Source organism: Crocuta crocuta, unplaced genomic scaffold, assembly GCF_008692635.1.
Source record: "Crocuta crocuta isolate KB4526 unplaced genomic scaffold, BGI_CrCroc_1.0 scaffold70, whole genome shotgun sequence".
NCBI lineage: Eukaryota > Metazoa > Chordata > Mammalia > Carnivora > Hyaenidae > Crocuta > Crocuta crocuta.
Window position 1 is genome coordinate 15,296,545 of NW_027528417.1, and position 13,472 is coordinate 15,310,016.

Consider the following 13,472-nt stretch of genomic DNA (forward strand, 5'->3'; position numbering starts at 1 on the left):
TGTGTGGTTTGGAAATTATTATCGGTTAATGAAATTCATGGTATTATGTAGATACTTTCTTTCCAGTTTATCAAATTCAGAAACCCAAGCTCATAACTTGATAGTTTGTGTCTCAGTAATCTTCATATCAAGGCACGTTTGCCATTTTCGGAATTGACCATAACTTATCTTGGGGCATCCCATTTGTTGGAGAGCTTTATTAGTGAAAACATGAGGAAGATGGGCTTTTGAAAAGAATATACTTGACCAGGAAAATGAAAATGGAGAAGAATGGATTTGTTGTTTCTTTGAATTTACATAAAATGCAATCGCATGCCAAAAGTCGGAGGTGTAATGGTCGCCAAAAAATGTTCTCTTCATAAAATGCAATCGCATTCCAAAAGTTGGAGGTGTAATGGTCGCCAAAAAATGTTCTCTAAACAAGTCCCAGATGATAACATGGCAGAAAAATGCCACCTTGCATGTGGCAGGTTGAGCTTAGCTAACCCTTTGCAGAATCCTAATTCCCACAGTAGATTTCTGTCTCTCACGCTGCATACCATAGGGTCCCTTCGTATGGAGTAGAGCTTGGGCGCGTGTCTTGAAAAACTTTCAAACTTAAAGAACAATTGCACAAATCTGAATCCCCACACACCCCTTGTCCAGATTTGCCACTTGATAACAACGCGTTGCCACATTCACTTTACCACTCTGGAGAGTAGTATTTTTGCTCAATGATTTTGAGAGTAGGTTGCAGACCTCTTACACCTTTATTCCTGAAGACGTTAGCGTGTACGTCCTAAACACAGGGACCTTCTCCTGTGTTGTTGTAGTACAGATTCTTAAATTGATTGAAATCGGGAAACCTTACAATGGCACAGTATACAGTGTATATTAAAACTTTTGCTAACCATCCCCAAAATGTTCTTTGTTGTGACACTTTCAAACACAAGATCATGCATTGCCTTCAGTAGTCCTTAAGTTTTGTTGCTCTGGAGCATGTTACTTCTGTTCAGAATTAGAGGGTGGCCTTTTGACTTTTCTCCTGCAAGCTTTGTTGAAGGAAAAAAAAAAAAAGACATTGGTTTTCTAGCAAGCAGCCACCTTGAAATCCCCAAATAGCCCAGGTAAGAGGGACTTTTTTGTTTTTAATTTTGAAAACTTTGGCTGGGTTTTGGTGCCTTGACTCAGCAAAGTCTACAATGCAGCAAGGCTTGGTAAGCATTAGAAGGGGCACTGAAGCTTTCCTTTATTTCATAATCCCAATTGTTTTTCTAGAAACCATCAATAGCCTCTAAATGACTGACTCAATTTTTGGATCCTATTCTCATGACTAAGCAAATGTTTGATTTGAAACCAGCCCAGTATAAATGTCTCTGTGCCTCTAACTCTCTGTAGCTATTCCGGATTTCAGCACTGGGGAAGCCAATCTATGCACCAAAATGTCTAAAGCTGGAACCAAGGTAAGTCAGTGGTCATGCTGATTTTTAGCCTACCACTTTCTTTTCACCAGTGTTTCCTTTCTTTTGGAACGTCTCCTCTTTTCCAATGTACCTAATGATACATCGAAAGAAACATGGATAAACACTTTTGCTTCTATGCCTGAAGGTGAGTATGATAGTGTTTTGAAAGCCAAGAATGGGAGAGAAGATTAAGAAATGCCTATTATATTTTCTACTGTAACAGAATTACCCAACAGTTTATTAAGGGTTTATCTTTATGTGTGGTGCGATGTTCAGTTGTCCAGGTATATAACCTGTTAATATCACAATTTCTGACTTCCAATAACTCATGTTCTAGAAATTTCCACGGGACTAGGACATGCTGATAAGAGAAGTACGGGTAGTAGAAAACTTAGTATTCAGTTAAAAATCTGCTCTGTGAAATTTAACCTCCACCAGTGGTGTTCTAAAAGACCAATCAAGTGAATTAAATCCTACATATCCCTTCATTCAAGCAGTTACTTTTATCCCTTTCCTGAAATAAAGTGCTTACTTACATTAGGAAAATTTCCTTTAAAATATTTGATTCACCGTTGTCGGACTGGAAATCAATCTTTTAGGCAGGGCTTTAGAAATGAGGTACCTACCTTCATTCTCAATCATTTTAGCTCTTCCACTCACCAGCGAGTCTAAGTCAAAGCCATTCATCAGTGCCTAATTTTTTGGCCCCCCCCCAGCTTTTTACTTTGAAAAGTTTCAAACCCATTGAATCTTAATAAGAAAGAAATGTTGAACAAATACTTGTATATCCCTCACTTACGTTCTCCAAATGTTAGCATTTTGCTGTATTTGGTCTCTGTTTCTCTTTTTGTTTTTTTTTTTTGTTTTTTTTTTTTAATTTATTTATTTCTAGGAGAGAGAGAGAGAGACAGCGTGAGCAGGAGAGGGTCAGAGAGAGAGGGAGTCACAGACTCCGAAACAGCTCCAGGCTCTGAGCTGGCAGTCAGCACAGAGCCCGACGCGGGGCTCGAACCCACGAACCGCAAGATCATGACCTAAGCGAAAGTCGGACGCTTAACCGACTAAGCCACCCAGGCGCCCCTCTGTTTCTCTTTTTGTACTAAACCATTTGACAATAAATAGCAGACTTAATTCTTTTGCCCTAAGTACTTAATCACGTTTCTCCAAAAACAAGGGCATTCTCCTGTATAAACATAATGTCATCTTGTCCCCCAAACTTGTCATAAATACCTAATACTCAGACTATATTCACATTTCCCCCAGTTGCCCCCCTAAATGTGCTTCATGGCTAGCTTTTCCTGATACAGGATCTAATCAAGGATCATGCATTGCATTTGGTTGCCGTGTTTCTTTTTTTTACTTTAGCCTCTTTTATATGGAATAGTCACCCTACTTTTTGTTGTTTGAGACATTGATATTTTCCCAAATCCAAACCAGGTATCTAGTACAAAGTCCTGAGATCTCACATAGGCAGTGGCAGATATTTCCCATCACATCATGTTAGGAGGCACCTGTTAACTTGTTCCAGAATTGGTTAGTGCCTGATTTTTTCCACTTGGAAAATAGATTATACTTGACATCTAAAAGATTTGGGGAGAAAAAAAACGAGACAGTGTCTTTAGTGCCCTGAGGTTCTTAAGTATGCCATGCAAATCCCACTGAAAAGAATTTAAAGTCCTTAGAGAAATCCATGTGCCTTGAGGGAAGACTGTTGCCACTGAACCCTCTTAGATGAATATATCCCCGGTTTTCAAAGATTTCCAGAGTAGTAATATTGTGCTCTCTTTTGTTTCTTGTAGCTGGGCTGTTCACGTGGTTAACTAACTTGCTAGGCCAAAGGAGCAAGTTATCTCTTACTCTTTCTCTATTGCATTTCCCTTTCCCTCTATCTTTTTAATCAGAGAGTTATGGGCTTGGCAAAAACAATGCATGTTACTAAGTTTGGTTTTGTTACCTTTGAAATACTTGACATTTTTCTATTATATTGGATTAATAGGCTATTTTTCAAAAACTAAGTGAGGAGGAGAGGAATTTTGCATTATTTCTTAGCCTTTCTCTCCATACACACACACACACACACACACACACACACATTATATATATATATATACATTTTTTTTTGCCCAAGAATCTCAGCTGACTATACAGTAGATATCATGGTTCTTCTACAAATGGGAGATTGAGCAGAGGTACAACATTCTCTGGGCTCTGAGATTTGGAAAGTCCCCCACTGAAAGGAGAGTTTGGTTCTGGAGCTCAGTGATGGCTCCATGGCAACACTGTACTTTGTTTCAGCCTTGGGAGAAGTCTGCTGGAAGGGTGGACAGCAAGGTTGCCTTCTAGAACATCGTGTTTTTTCCACTTCTCAGATATAGAAGTTAGCCAGGCATATGTGCAGAGGGCACTAAGTGTGGGAAACATTGAACTAAGAAAAGGTGATCTTTACTTCCTACAGCATCACCCTTGCAAAGCCTCTTTTTTGGTCAATAGTTGACCAGAAAAACCAAAGGTGAATTGAATTAAGGTTGATTTAAGGAGTACAGGATATTTTTTAGAGAAGTTACCTTGATTTTGCTAAAGATTTTTCCACAGGCTTTGGGAAAAGCTTCTCAGACTCAGGATCAGTCTTGTTCCATTACCAAGAGAGTAAGTGGTGTATGTTGAACTAGCTGTGCAGGCAGGACACAACAAAGGGAGATAAGATAAATGAATCACATGTTACTAACCAGGAACTTTGCTCTGCAATCCACTCACTTGTCTACAACTACCTTGTACCTAGCTCTTGGCCTTAGGCAAGGCATTTCACTTCTTTATCTGTAACAACAGTAGCAAAAATTTATTGGCAATTATGAGCCAGATTACACTAAGTGCTTCGTCATTATCCCATGAACCTCAGAACAACCCTCTGCAGAGGATATTGTGATCCAGTTTTACACACGAAGATCCTGAGCTTTGAGTGAGGTTCAATGGCATACCCAAGGTCACTGAGCTAGTAACTGGTGCTGCAGTTTTGTTTTCATCTATAAATGGGGGTATCGCGTGTCTCCGGCTCTCTCCTATGCTAAAACGGGAAATGATGCTGGAAGAGAAATTTGGGAGGGGAAGAAAAGAGATAGAGATGATTTAGGGGTGGGAAGGGCTCAGGAAGCTTGTAGAGAACAGGAAATACAAGAGTGAAGAGAAACAGGAAGGGCAGATTAAGGTAGAAGGACGTACCCACCAGTAGGCTACGATCTAGAAAGGCTTACCTGTAGAAAACAATGAGGCTTTGTGCTCTTTTGCAAATCATTCTTGGTTTCTGCTTCCCCATCATTCATCACATCTGATTAGTCATCAAATTCTACATTTCTTTTGACTGCTTAATGTGGTTTATATAGCAGTTGCCTTTTGGCTGGCCGGCACCGTCTCTCACACACCCGTGGCAACCACCTGTTTCCACGCATGAACCACTACCTTACATCTCTCCCATAATCACTGGAGAGATTCCAGAATGCCATCTGTGTCACTCTTTTGGCTTTATTTTTCTATTAATACTTCACCACATAGTCCATATACACCAAGCTTGATAACTACTTGTCCCTATAATGGACCATGTTCTTTTATTCCTTTGAACAGGCCATCCTTTCTCCTTTGCTCCTGGAAACCCCCTACTTACACTTTAATCTTCACCTCAAAAATCATCTCAAGGCTACCTGGCTCTCCACTCCTTTCATACGAAATGGTTCGCATGGTTTTTGTCTTTTAAACCGATAAAGCAAACTAACCACAAGGTGGCGGTATAATGCTAGGAAATTAAGTGCCTGACTCCATGACCCCTGTGATTTCACTTTACATTCTAAACTAGCAGTAATCTGGGAGTGTGAAATTTTAGAACAAGAAGAGACAAACTCAGTAGTCCATTTGGTCTAGTGGTTTTCAGAACCTGCTTCATGAAGCCCTAGCAGTATCTGGGGACTCTTATTGCCTGTTGCAAACAGAATGCTTTAGTTTACAGCCAGGTAGCCTGGTCCTTGGCTCTGACAAGTGCAAAGCTGGGGCCCAGAGAGGTAGCTTGCCTGAAGTTGCATGGCTGATGGTAGAGATACAGCTCTAGAGCCCAGGTTCATCATTTCCTGTTTCTCAGGGCTGTGTGCTGCCATGCCATCCAAGGTCTCAGGCTTACCCCAAAGATTGTGGTAGAGAGAATTGGTAAGACTTTGAAGCAAAGAACATTCATGACTTGCCATTGTATTACTTTGGAACTATCCTGTTGGCAATAAAGTAATAATGTGGAACAAAATATTGTCAGGTATATGCTCTATATCCATCTAAAGTAAGCTCTCTAAAGCTAAGGTCTATGTTTTATTTTTTTCTGTCTTCCATATCACCTATAATGAATTTACGCATTTGGAACACACTCGTCTTCCTCAAACATTTATTGAAGTTTTGTCAAGCGCTGGGTCCAGGGGTCCATAGGCCTAAGTAAGTCTTGGTCTTTGCCCCTGGAAGAAGTCTAGTAGGAGTCTGATGGGAGAGAGATATGTAAGTGGATAATGTATTTTCTAACGTGGTAAGTACAGTGAGTTATGGGAACAGAAAGGAGGAAGCAATGACTTTGGGTCTGAAACTCTGGCTCAACTTACTCTTGTTTTGCTTCATTTTAAGCCTTCAGAAAGTTCTCATTCCTACTTTTGACAACTAAAGTTGTCTGCCAGAAGGTAAATGTTGTGAGCTGAGGTAGAACTATACATTTTCTCCTCAAAATTGAAGACAAAGGGATTTCTAAAGTGGGCAGTGTGTTCCTGAAAGCCCCTCATTTCTTCTCTTTGTGCGCCCCCATCCTTCAGATTACTTTCTATGAAGACAAAAATTTCCAAGGCCGCCACTATGACTGTGACTGCGACTGCTCAGATTTCCACATGTACCTGAGCCGCTGCAATTCCATCAGAGTGGAAGGAGGCACCTGGGCTGTGTACGAGAGGCCCAACTTCGCCGGGTACATGTACATCTTACCCCGGGGCGAGTACCCTGAGTATCAGCACTGGATGGGCCTCAATGATCGCCTCAGCTCCTGCCGGGCTGTTCATCTGGTGAGCCTGGGGCCCTTTGCTCTCCCTCTCGCTTGCTGGCCTGCTTTGGCTCTCTCTGTCTCTCCCCACACACACACTTTTTTTTTTTTTTTTGCTTTTATGTGAAATCATTTTCTTAATGGCTTTCCTACCCCTTAATAGGGTGTTTTCTCTTGTTGGCTGCTGAGGCTCACATAAAACCTTAGGTCAGTCCATCACAAGACTGAATCAACTAATTATTTCCAGAGCATGCTCTCGCCCTCCTGAACACGGTAAGGCCTTTAGTTTTTTCTTACTGAAAGTCAGCTGTTTCACAGTGCACAGCAGGGAGAGATCAGATCATCTAGCTTCCATGACTGGGGGCTTGGAACCCAACTGTTCTCTGAGTTCTTGACCTGTTGGTGACTCCCATAACCATCGTTGTTTAATTTCTCCTGTGTTTTTTTTCAGTCTAGTGGAGGCCAGTATAAGATTCAGATCTTCGAGAAAGGAGACTTTAATGGTCAGATGTACGAAACCACTGAAGACTGCCCTTCCATCATGGAGCAATTCCACATGCGAGAGGTCCACTCCAGTAAGGTGCTGGAGGGTGCCTGGATTTTCTACGAGCTACCCAACTACCGTGGCAGGCAGTACCTCCTGGACAAGAAGGAGTACCGGAAGCCCATCGACTGGGGTGCAGCTTCCCCAGCTGTGCAGTCTTTCCGCCGCATTGTGGAGTAAGGGCAGGGATGCGGCCACAGGCTGGCTGGCCTTGTCATCCAAATAGGCATCATTAATAAAACAATTGGCATGCATTCTACTGTTGATTGTAGTGCCTCTCGTTAGACACTCTTAGGGACTAGTAAAATAGTGCCAACACAGCAGGCAGAGACACAAAGCAACTCTTCCTTCAGGCCGCCGATCTATAACATTGTGCCCATGGGACTGCGTGAAAAGTCAGAAAATCATACTGACACGTGGTGGTTCTCCTTGGTGGTCTCATATTGATTCAACAGGTCACAATAAGAATAGCTACTACTTTTTGGGTGCCTTCACTATTCCCTTTTTTTCTTGACAACAACCCTGTAGGAGAGGTGGTTTATTTGCATTTTATAGAGAAGAACAGAGAGGCTTAGAGAAACTAAAAACTTGCCCAAGTTCGCCAACTGGTGACTGAAAGAATCAGGGTTTGGTTTAGGATATTGATGTTTCCTCAGCTCCTGGTCTTTTCCCTTCATTTCCAACTCATTCATTCAACACATGCTGGCCTGGGGACTGTATGCATAATGGAAGTACAGGATCTTGAGGAATCTAAGAGGTGGAAAGGGCAGGGTCCCCTGTAGGTCTCATGGAGGAGACAATACCTATCAAGAATGGACAGTGAGGGGCGCTGGGTGGCTCAGTTAAGCATCCGACTTCAGCTCAGGTCATGATCTCACAGCTTGTGAGTTCGAGCCCCACGTTGGGCTCTGTGCTGACAGCTTAGAGCCTGGAGCCTGCTTCAGATACTGTGTCTCCCTCTCTCTCTGCCCCTCCCCTGCTCACGCTCTGTCTCTCTCTCAAAAATAATAAACATTAAAAAAGAATGGACAGGGGCGCCTGGGTGGCTTAGTCGGTTAAGCGTCCGACTTTCACTTGGGTCATGATCTCACGGTTCGTGGGTTCGAGCCCCGCGTCGGGCTCTGTGCTGACTGCCAGCTCAGAGCCTGGAGCCTATTTCAGAGTCTGTGTCTCCCTCTTTCTCTGACCCTCCCCTGCTCACGCTGTCTCTCTCTCTCTCCTAGAAATAAAAACTTAAAAATATATTTAAAAAAGAATGGACAGTGAGGGGCGCTGGATGGTTCAGTCAGTTGAGCATCTGACTTTGGCTCTGTTTATGATCTTACAGTTCATGGGTTCAAACTCCACATCAGGCTCACTGCTACCAGCATTGTACCCATAAAGAATCCTCTGTCCCTCTCTCTCTCTGCCCCTTCCCAACTCACATTCTCTCTCAAAAATAAATATTAAGAAAAAAAATTAAAGAATGGACAGTGAAAACAGCAATCACTAGAAAATGGTGGAGTCATAAGTCGCCTGAAGGCTCTTGCTTCGGATTCAGAGGTTCCTGGATCAGCTACTTCTCAACTTCAATTTCAGTCTTTTTGAGAAAGGAAATATCAGATAATTGGTCCCAATTAAAATAGTTGACATGGAGTTTTATTGAGTTTTACTCACTTAGAGTAACCCCTGAGATTCTATCTATCTAATCTTGAGGAAGGGGAGAATGTTTAAGGAAGCCCAGCATCACTAGGAATTCTTCATGAGCATCTCAGTGAACCTGGGGATGCTCTGGAGATGCCGGCCTTTAAAGGGAGGGTAGAGCCCATGTCTCCTAGGACCCTTTCCAGAAAGGGACAAATTAGAACTGCTAAGGATACTGCCTTTGTGTGCACTTCAGTCTATACATTAGTAGGTACCACATACTCTCCCCCAAAGATTTTATTCATTTTGTTAACTTCCCTGCCTTTGGTCATTTTCTGTTTCAAGTGAGGGACTTTGAAAAATTTGAGTAAAAGTAAGAGAGGGAGAAAAGATGAACCATAGAAGGTGAAGGGGAGACCACCCACTGAGCCACAAAGAGCTCTGGACCTTGTCACCCACCATGAAGCGAACTTGCTCTATCTCCAAAATGAGGGAGTTGGACCAAATGCTTGCCCAAGTCCCACTGAATATAAACCCTGATTCTTTGGAGATCAGGGGGAGGATGCAGAAAGGCTGGCTGGGGGCACCTGGGTGGCTTAGTCGGTTAAGCGTCCGACTTTCGCTTAGGTCATGATCTCGCGGTTCGTGGGTTCGAGCCCCGCGTCGGGCTCTGTGCTGACTGCCGGCTCAGAGCCTGGAGCCTGTTTCAGTCTGTGACTCCCTCTCTCTCTGACCCTCCCCTGCTCACGCTGTCTCTCTCTCTCTCCTAGAAATAAATAAAACATTTAAAAAAAAAAAAAAAAAAAAAAAAAAAAGGCTGGCTGATGACCAAAGACTACCGACACGTACTTTCAGCAGCACAATTTCTGGAAATGACCTCCGATATCTTGTCCCTCCTTTTCTGCGGAGGAAACTGTGGTAACAGTGCATGAGGGCCAGCCTCTGCTTTCCTATCAACCACTGCCATGGTTGATATGCCTGGTGAGTCAGTCACAGTCTGTTCAAAACAACCAGAAAAGCAGTTCTGGCAGCAGGATAGGAAAACAAGTGTCAGGATGACTTACCCCAGTCTCAGAGCAGTAGAAGATGGCTTTTGACAGATAAAACAGAATTATCATTTGGGAATGTTAGATGCCTCTTGGTTCATGCCCTGATCCAGAAAGGGATTGCCACCATTCTCCCCAGCTGTATACACATCAATCAGCTTGCACTTAACAAGAATTTTACTAGCAATTGATATTTGAGATCAAAAACACTTCATGTCCCTATCAATCAATCCCAGTTCTACTAGAACATTCTGCTGTTAGAGCACAAGCCAGAGTCCCACCTGTCAAGCACACCCAGAATAGCACCCACGTTGTTATTTAGAATTATTATCTCCCTCTAGCTTTTATTGTTTTGTCTCTCTGAAACAGGGAATCTCGAGAAAATAGGGCAAGGGCATATTTAGACCATTTTAGCCCTATTTCTATCTCTAGCATTCCTCTAAGTCTTTGAATATATCCCAAAGATAGAAACCACTTCCTCAAAATGCAGCATCAGGGGCTCCTATTTAAGGTCTCCAGGGGGGCGCCTGGGTGGCTCAGTCGGTTAAGCATCCGACTTCAGCTCAGGTCATGATCTCACGGTTCATGGGTTCGAGCCCCGCGTCGGGTTCTGTGCAGCTCAGACAGCTCAGAGCCTGGAGCCTGCTTCGGATTCTGTGTCTCCCTCTCTCTCTGCCCCTTCCCTGCTCACAGTCTCTCTCTCTCTCTCTCTCTCTCTCTCAGAAATAAATAAAACATTAAAAAAAAAAAAAAAGGTCTCCAGGGTAGGGCTTCCAGATTGAATATGGGATGGTGTTAGTAAATCACAAGTATTGGGGTACAACTAACTATAAACTGTACAAGAATATCCCAAGTATTGCATGGGACATAGTTATACAAAAAAGTATTTGTCATCTGTCTCAAATTCAAATTTAACTGTGCATCCTGCATTTGTCTTTGCTATACCAGTCAACCCTATACTTGAGGGGTAAGTCAAGTAATACACGAGTGATGTGGGACATAGAGTACAGGGAATGGCACAAGCTCTGGAAACTGGAGACACGTGTCCCACAGCAGGGCATTTAAATACAATTTTTCAGAAAGCACCAGGAGCTGACAAAATGTGTCTGCATCCAGAGTTAGCCTATGGACCCTCAGTATGCAATCTTGGCTTGTTGAAGAGCTCTGAATATCAGAAAATATTGCTTCCATGGAGTCAAAAAATCTGCCTCCTGTACCTCTGAACCCGTGATCCAAGTTCTGCTTTCCATCTAGTCCTCCATTCCCAAGATCGCCCTTTAGGTATATAAAGATCCCTCCTGTTTGTCTCCACACTCTGAATTCTAGGCTGAACAACTCCTGTTCCTTCCATTGCTTCTCTCTTGGGGTGGCTGGGCCCCAGACTCTTCCCTCCGGTGCTTTTCTGGGCTGATTGCAGATTATCTTTTCCTCACTGTCCAGCCATAACCTGACTGGACTACATCTGCTCCATTCTCTCACCCTCCTTTGTCAGAAATGCCCTGTTCTTGACCACACTCAGCTCTCCTTGTGCCCTTCCAATGGCCCCCAATATGGACTTGACCACACTTTTCTAAGAACTGGCATTCCAGCTCAAGTGCTGAAGAGTTCCCTTCCTCCCTGAAGAGTTAGAGAGAAATGGACTGAAATCCTACCACTTCTCCATGTGAGCTCTAAGTCATATTATCTGGTATATAACCTAAACTTCCTTTTTAAAAAAAAAATATTTATTTTGAGAGAGAGAGAGAGAAGGCACATAGGGGAGAGAGGAAGAGGGAAAGGAGAGGGGGAGAGAGAGAGAGAGAGAGAGAGAGAGAGAGAGAGAGAGAGAGAATCCTAAGTAGGCTCCATGCTAAGCATGGGGCTCAATCTCATGACCATGAGATAATGGCCTGAGCCAAAGTCAACAGTCACACTTACCTGACAGTGCCATCCAGGTGCTCCTCAACTTTCTTATCTGTAAGTCACACAAAAGGTGACACCTACTGTGTGAACATTAAAACAAGAGAATGCATTAAAAACACACATCATGCATGGCCATTTCTCATGTTTGCAATAGTTGTGGTCTATACAGGCTTGAACACTGGATAGCAGATACTGAACTGTGGTTCCTGGAGAAAATACAGGGTTAGGTGCCTGTGAGCTTCTGGTCACAACATTTTTGTCAGCTAATCAGTACATAACTTTTTAAAAATATATGTTTCAGTTTAAAGATACCTTATTTAATGTGTATGGTTGATTCATTAACATTGAACTCACTGCCAGCCCATGCCTGAATGAAGACTAACAAACATTCTCTCTGTAAGGCCTATCGCAACTTTCTTAGGGAAGCTTGCTTAGGAACACTAAACACCACTTCGGCACTACATTTGGGCATGGTTTTATGTAGCTAAATCAGCAACCAAAAGCAAAACAATGCCAAAAACATGGCATCAAATAGAGTGTAACCAAACCAAACAGTTGTTTACAGTATAAGAGCTGAAACCAGAAGGCAGAGCATTCATTTGACCTCAGCTGGAAACATGAGCATTGGGTGACTCGAATTGTTTGCTGCTCTGCTCATGTCCTTGAATGACATGAAACGCACTGTAAGTAGTGGTTTTGGAACCACAAGTCAGTTTTAGTGAGTGGACAAACTCATAAATACAGAACTTGTACTCTACCACTAATGGCGGAGATGTTCGCACCATTTTCCTAGCATGTAAGTACCTCTGTTACCCAACTGTTTGGTTTTTGCTTTCTTTTCTTTTCTTTTTTTTTTTTTACTTGTTTAGTCTTTTTATGCCTCTTTCTATCCCCCAGTTGTTTTCCAAGAAGCATCTCTGCCTTTTTGGCAGATGCTTCATAGTTGGGAAGACATACATCAGAATTATCCAACCCATCCCACCATCTTGCAAAAGAGCTACATTCCCAGAGGAGGCTGGCCTCCCCTTAGCTCCCTCATAGGCCTCTCTCCTGGTTCTGGCTCCCACCGTTATCCAAGTGTGTTGGGAGCCACACTGGCCTCGCTGGATGACAGTCACAGTGAGGAAATGGCAGGTTTGCACAACTCCTGCCACGAGAAATGAAAAACTGGTATCTCCTTCTGCTACTACTGGCTCAGGTTGGAAGTGAGGCTGCTGGTATTGACCAGGCCTCACAATATTCCAAATCAGACCGATATTCCCCACACAGATACCTCATAAGGAAAAGCATATTCCTGCCTCTTCAAAAGAGATTTTAGATGAAAGCACTGTGGATGATTGTTAAAAAGGCTCTTCCTATGGGCCTTGTAGATCCAAGACTTAGATAATAAAGGGGGTTAAGAACACAAGAGTTACAATTGAGCCTGGCCCCGAGACAAAGAGCCTAATTTAGAGTTAAGGAACAGATAAGGGTGGAACTTAAGTTAACACTTGTACCTTTTCTAACTGGTGATGTATGGCAGTCCCTTCCCTGAGGCCTACTTTCCACAGACACCCTCCCTAACACTGGCGGCTGGGATGAGGATGGATAAGAGTCGCTAAAACATAACCTAAAAACAAAGGCTGACACATTTAGGACGTCCATGATGTTTACACATTCAGCATCAGGTCAAAAAAGTTTCCACAGGGCCGCCTGGGTGGTTCAGTAGGTTGAGCGTCCGACTTTGGCTCAGGTCATGATCTCACGGTTCATGGGTTCGAGCCCCGCGTTGGACTCTGTGCTGACAGCTAGCTCAGAGCCTGGAGCCTGCTTCGGATTCTGTATCTCCCTCTCTCTCTGACCCTCCTCTGCTCACTCTGTCTCTGTCT

The 13,472-nt window shown here is 43.2% G+C and overlaps 1 protein-coding gene across 1 annotated transcript; it reads left to right on the forward strand.

Annotated features, from left to right (window-relative positions):
• Positions 1–1,098: 1,098 nt before the first annotated feature.
• On the forward strand, positions 1,099–7,276 carry CRYGS (crystallin gamma S). Its single transcript, XM_077754423.1, is given in 4 exon segments — positions 1,099–1,368; positions 1,371–1,442; positions 6,269–6,511; positions 6,941–7,276. Coding segments are annotated over 4 exon segments (648 nt in total). The 5' UTR covers positions 1,099–1,308; the 3' UTR covers positions 7,214–7,276.
• The last annotated feature ends 6,196 nt before the right edge of the window (positions 7,277–13,472 follow it).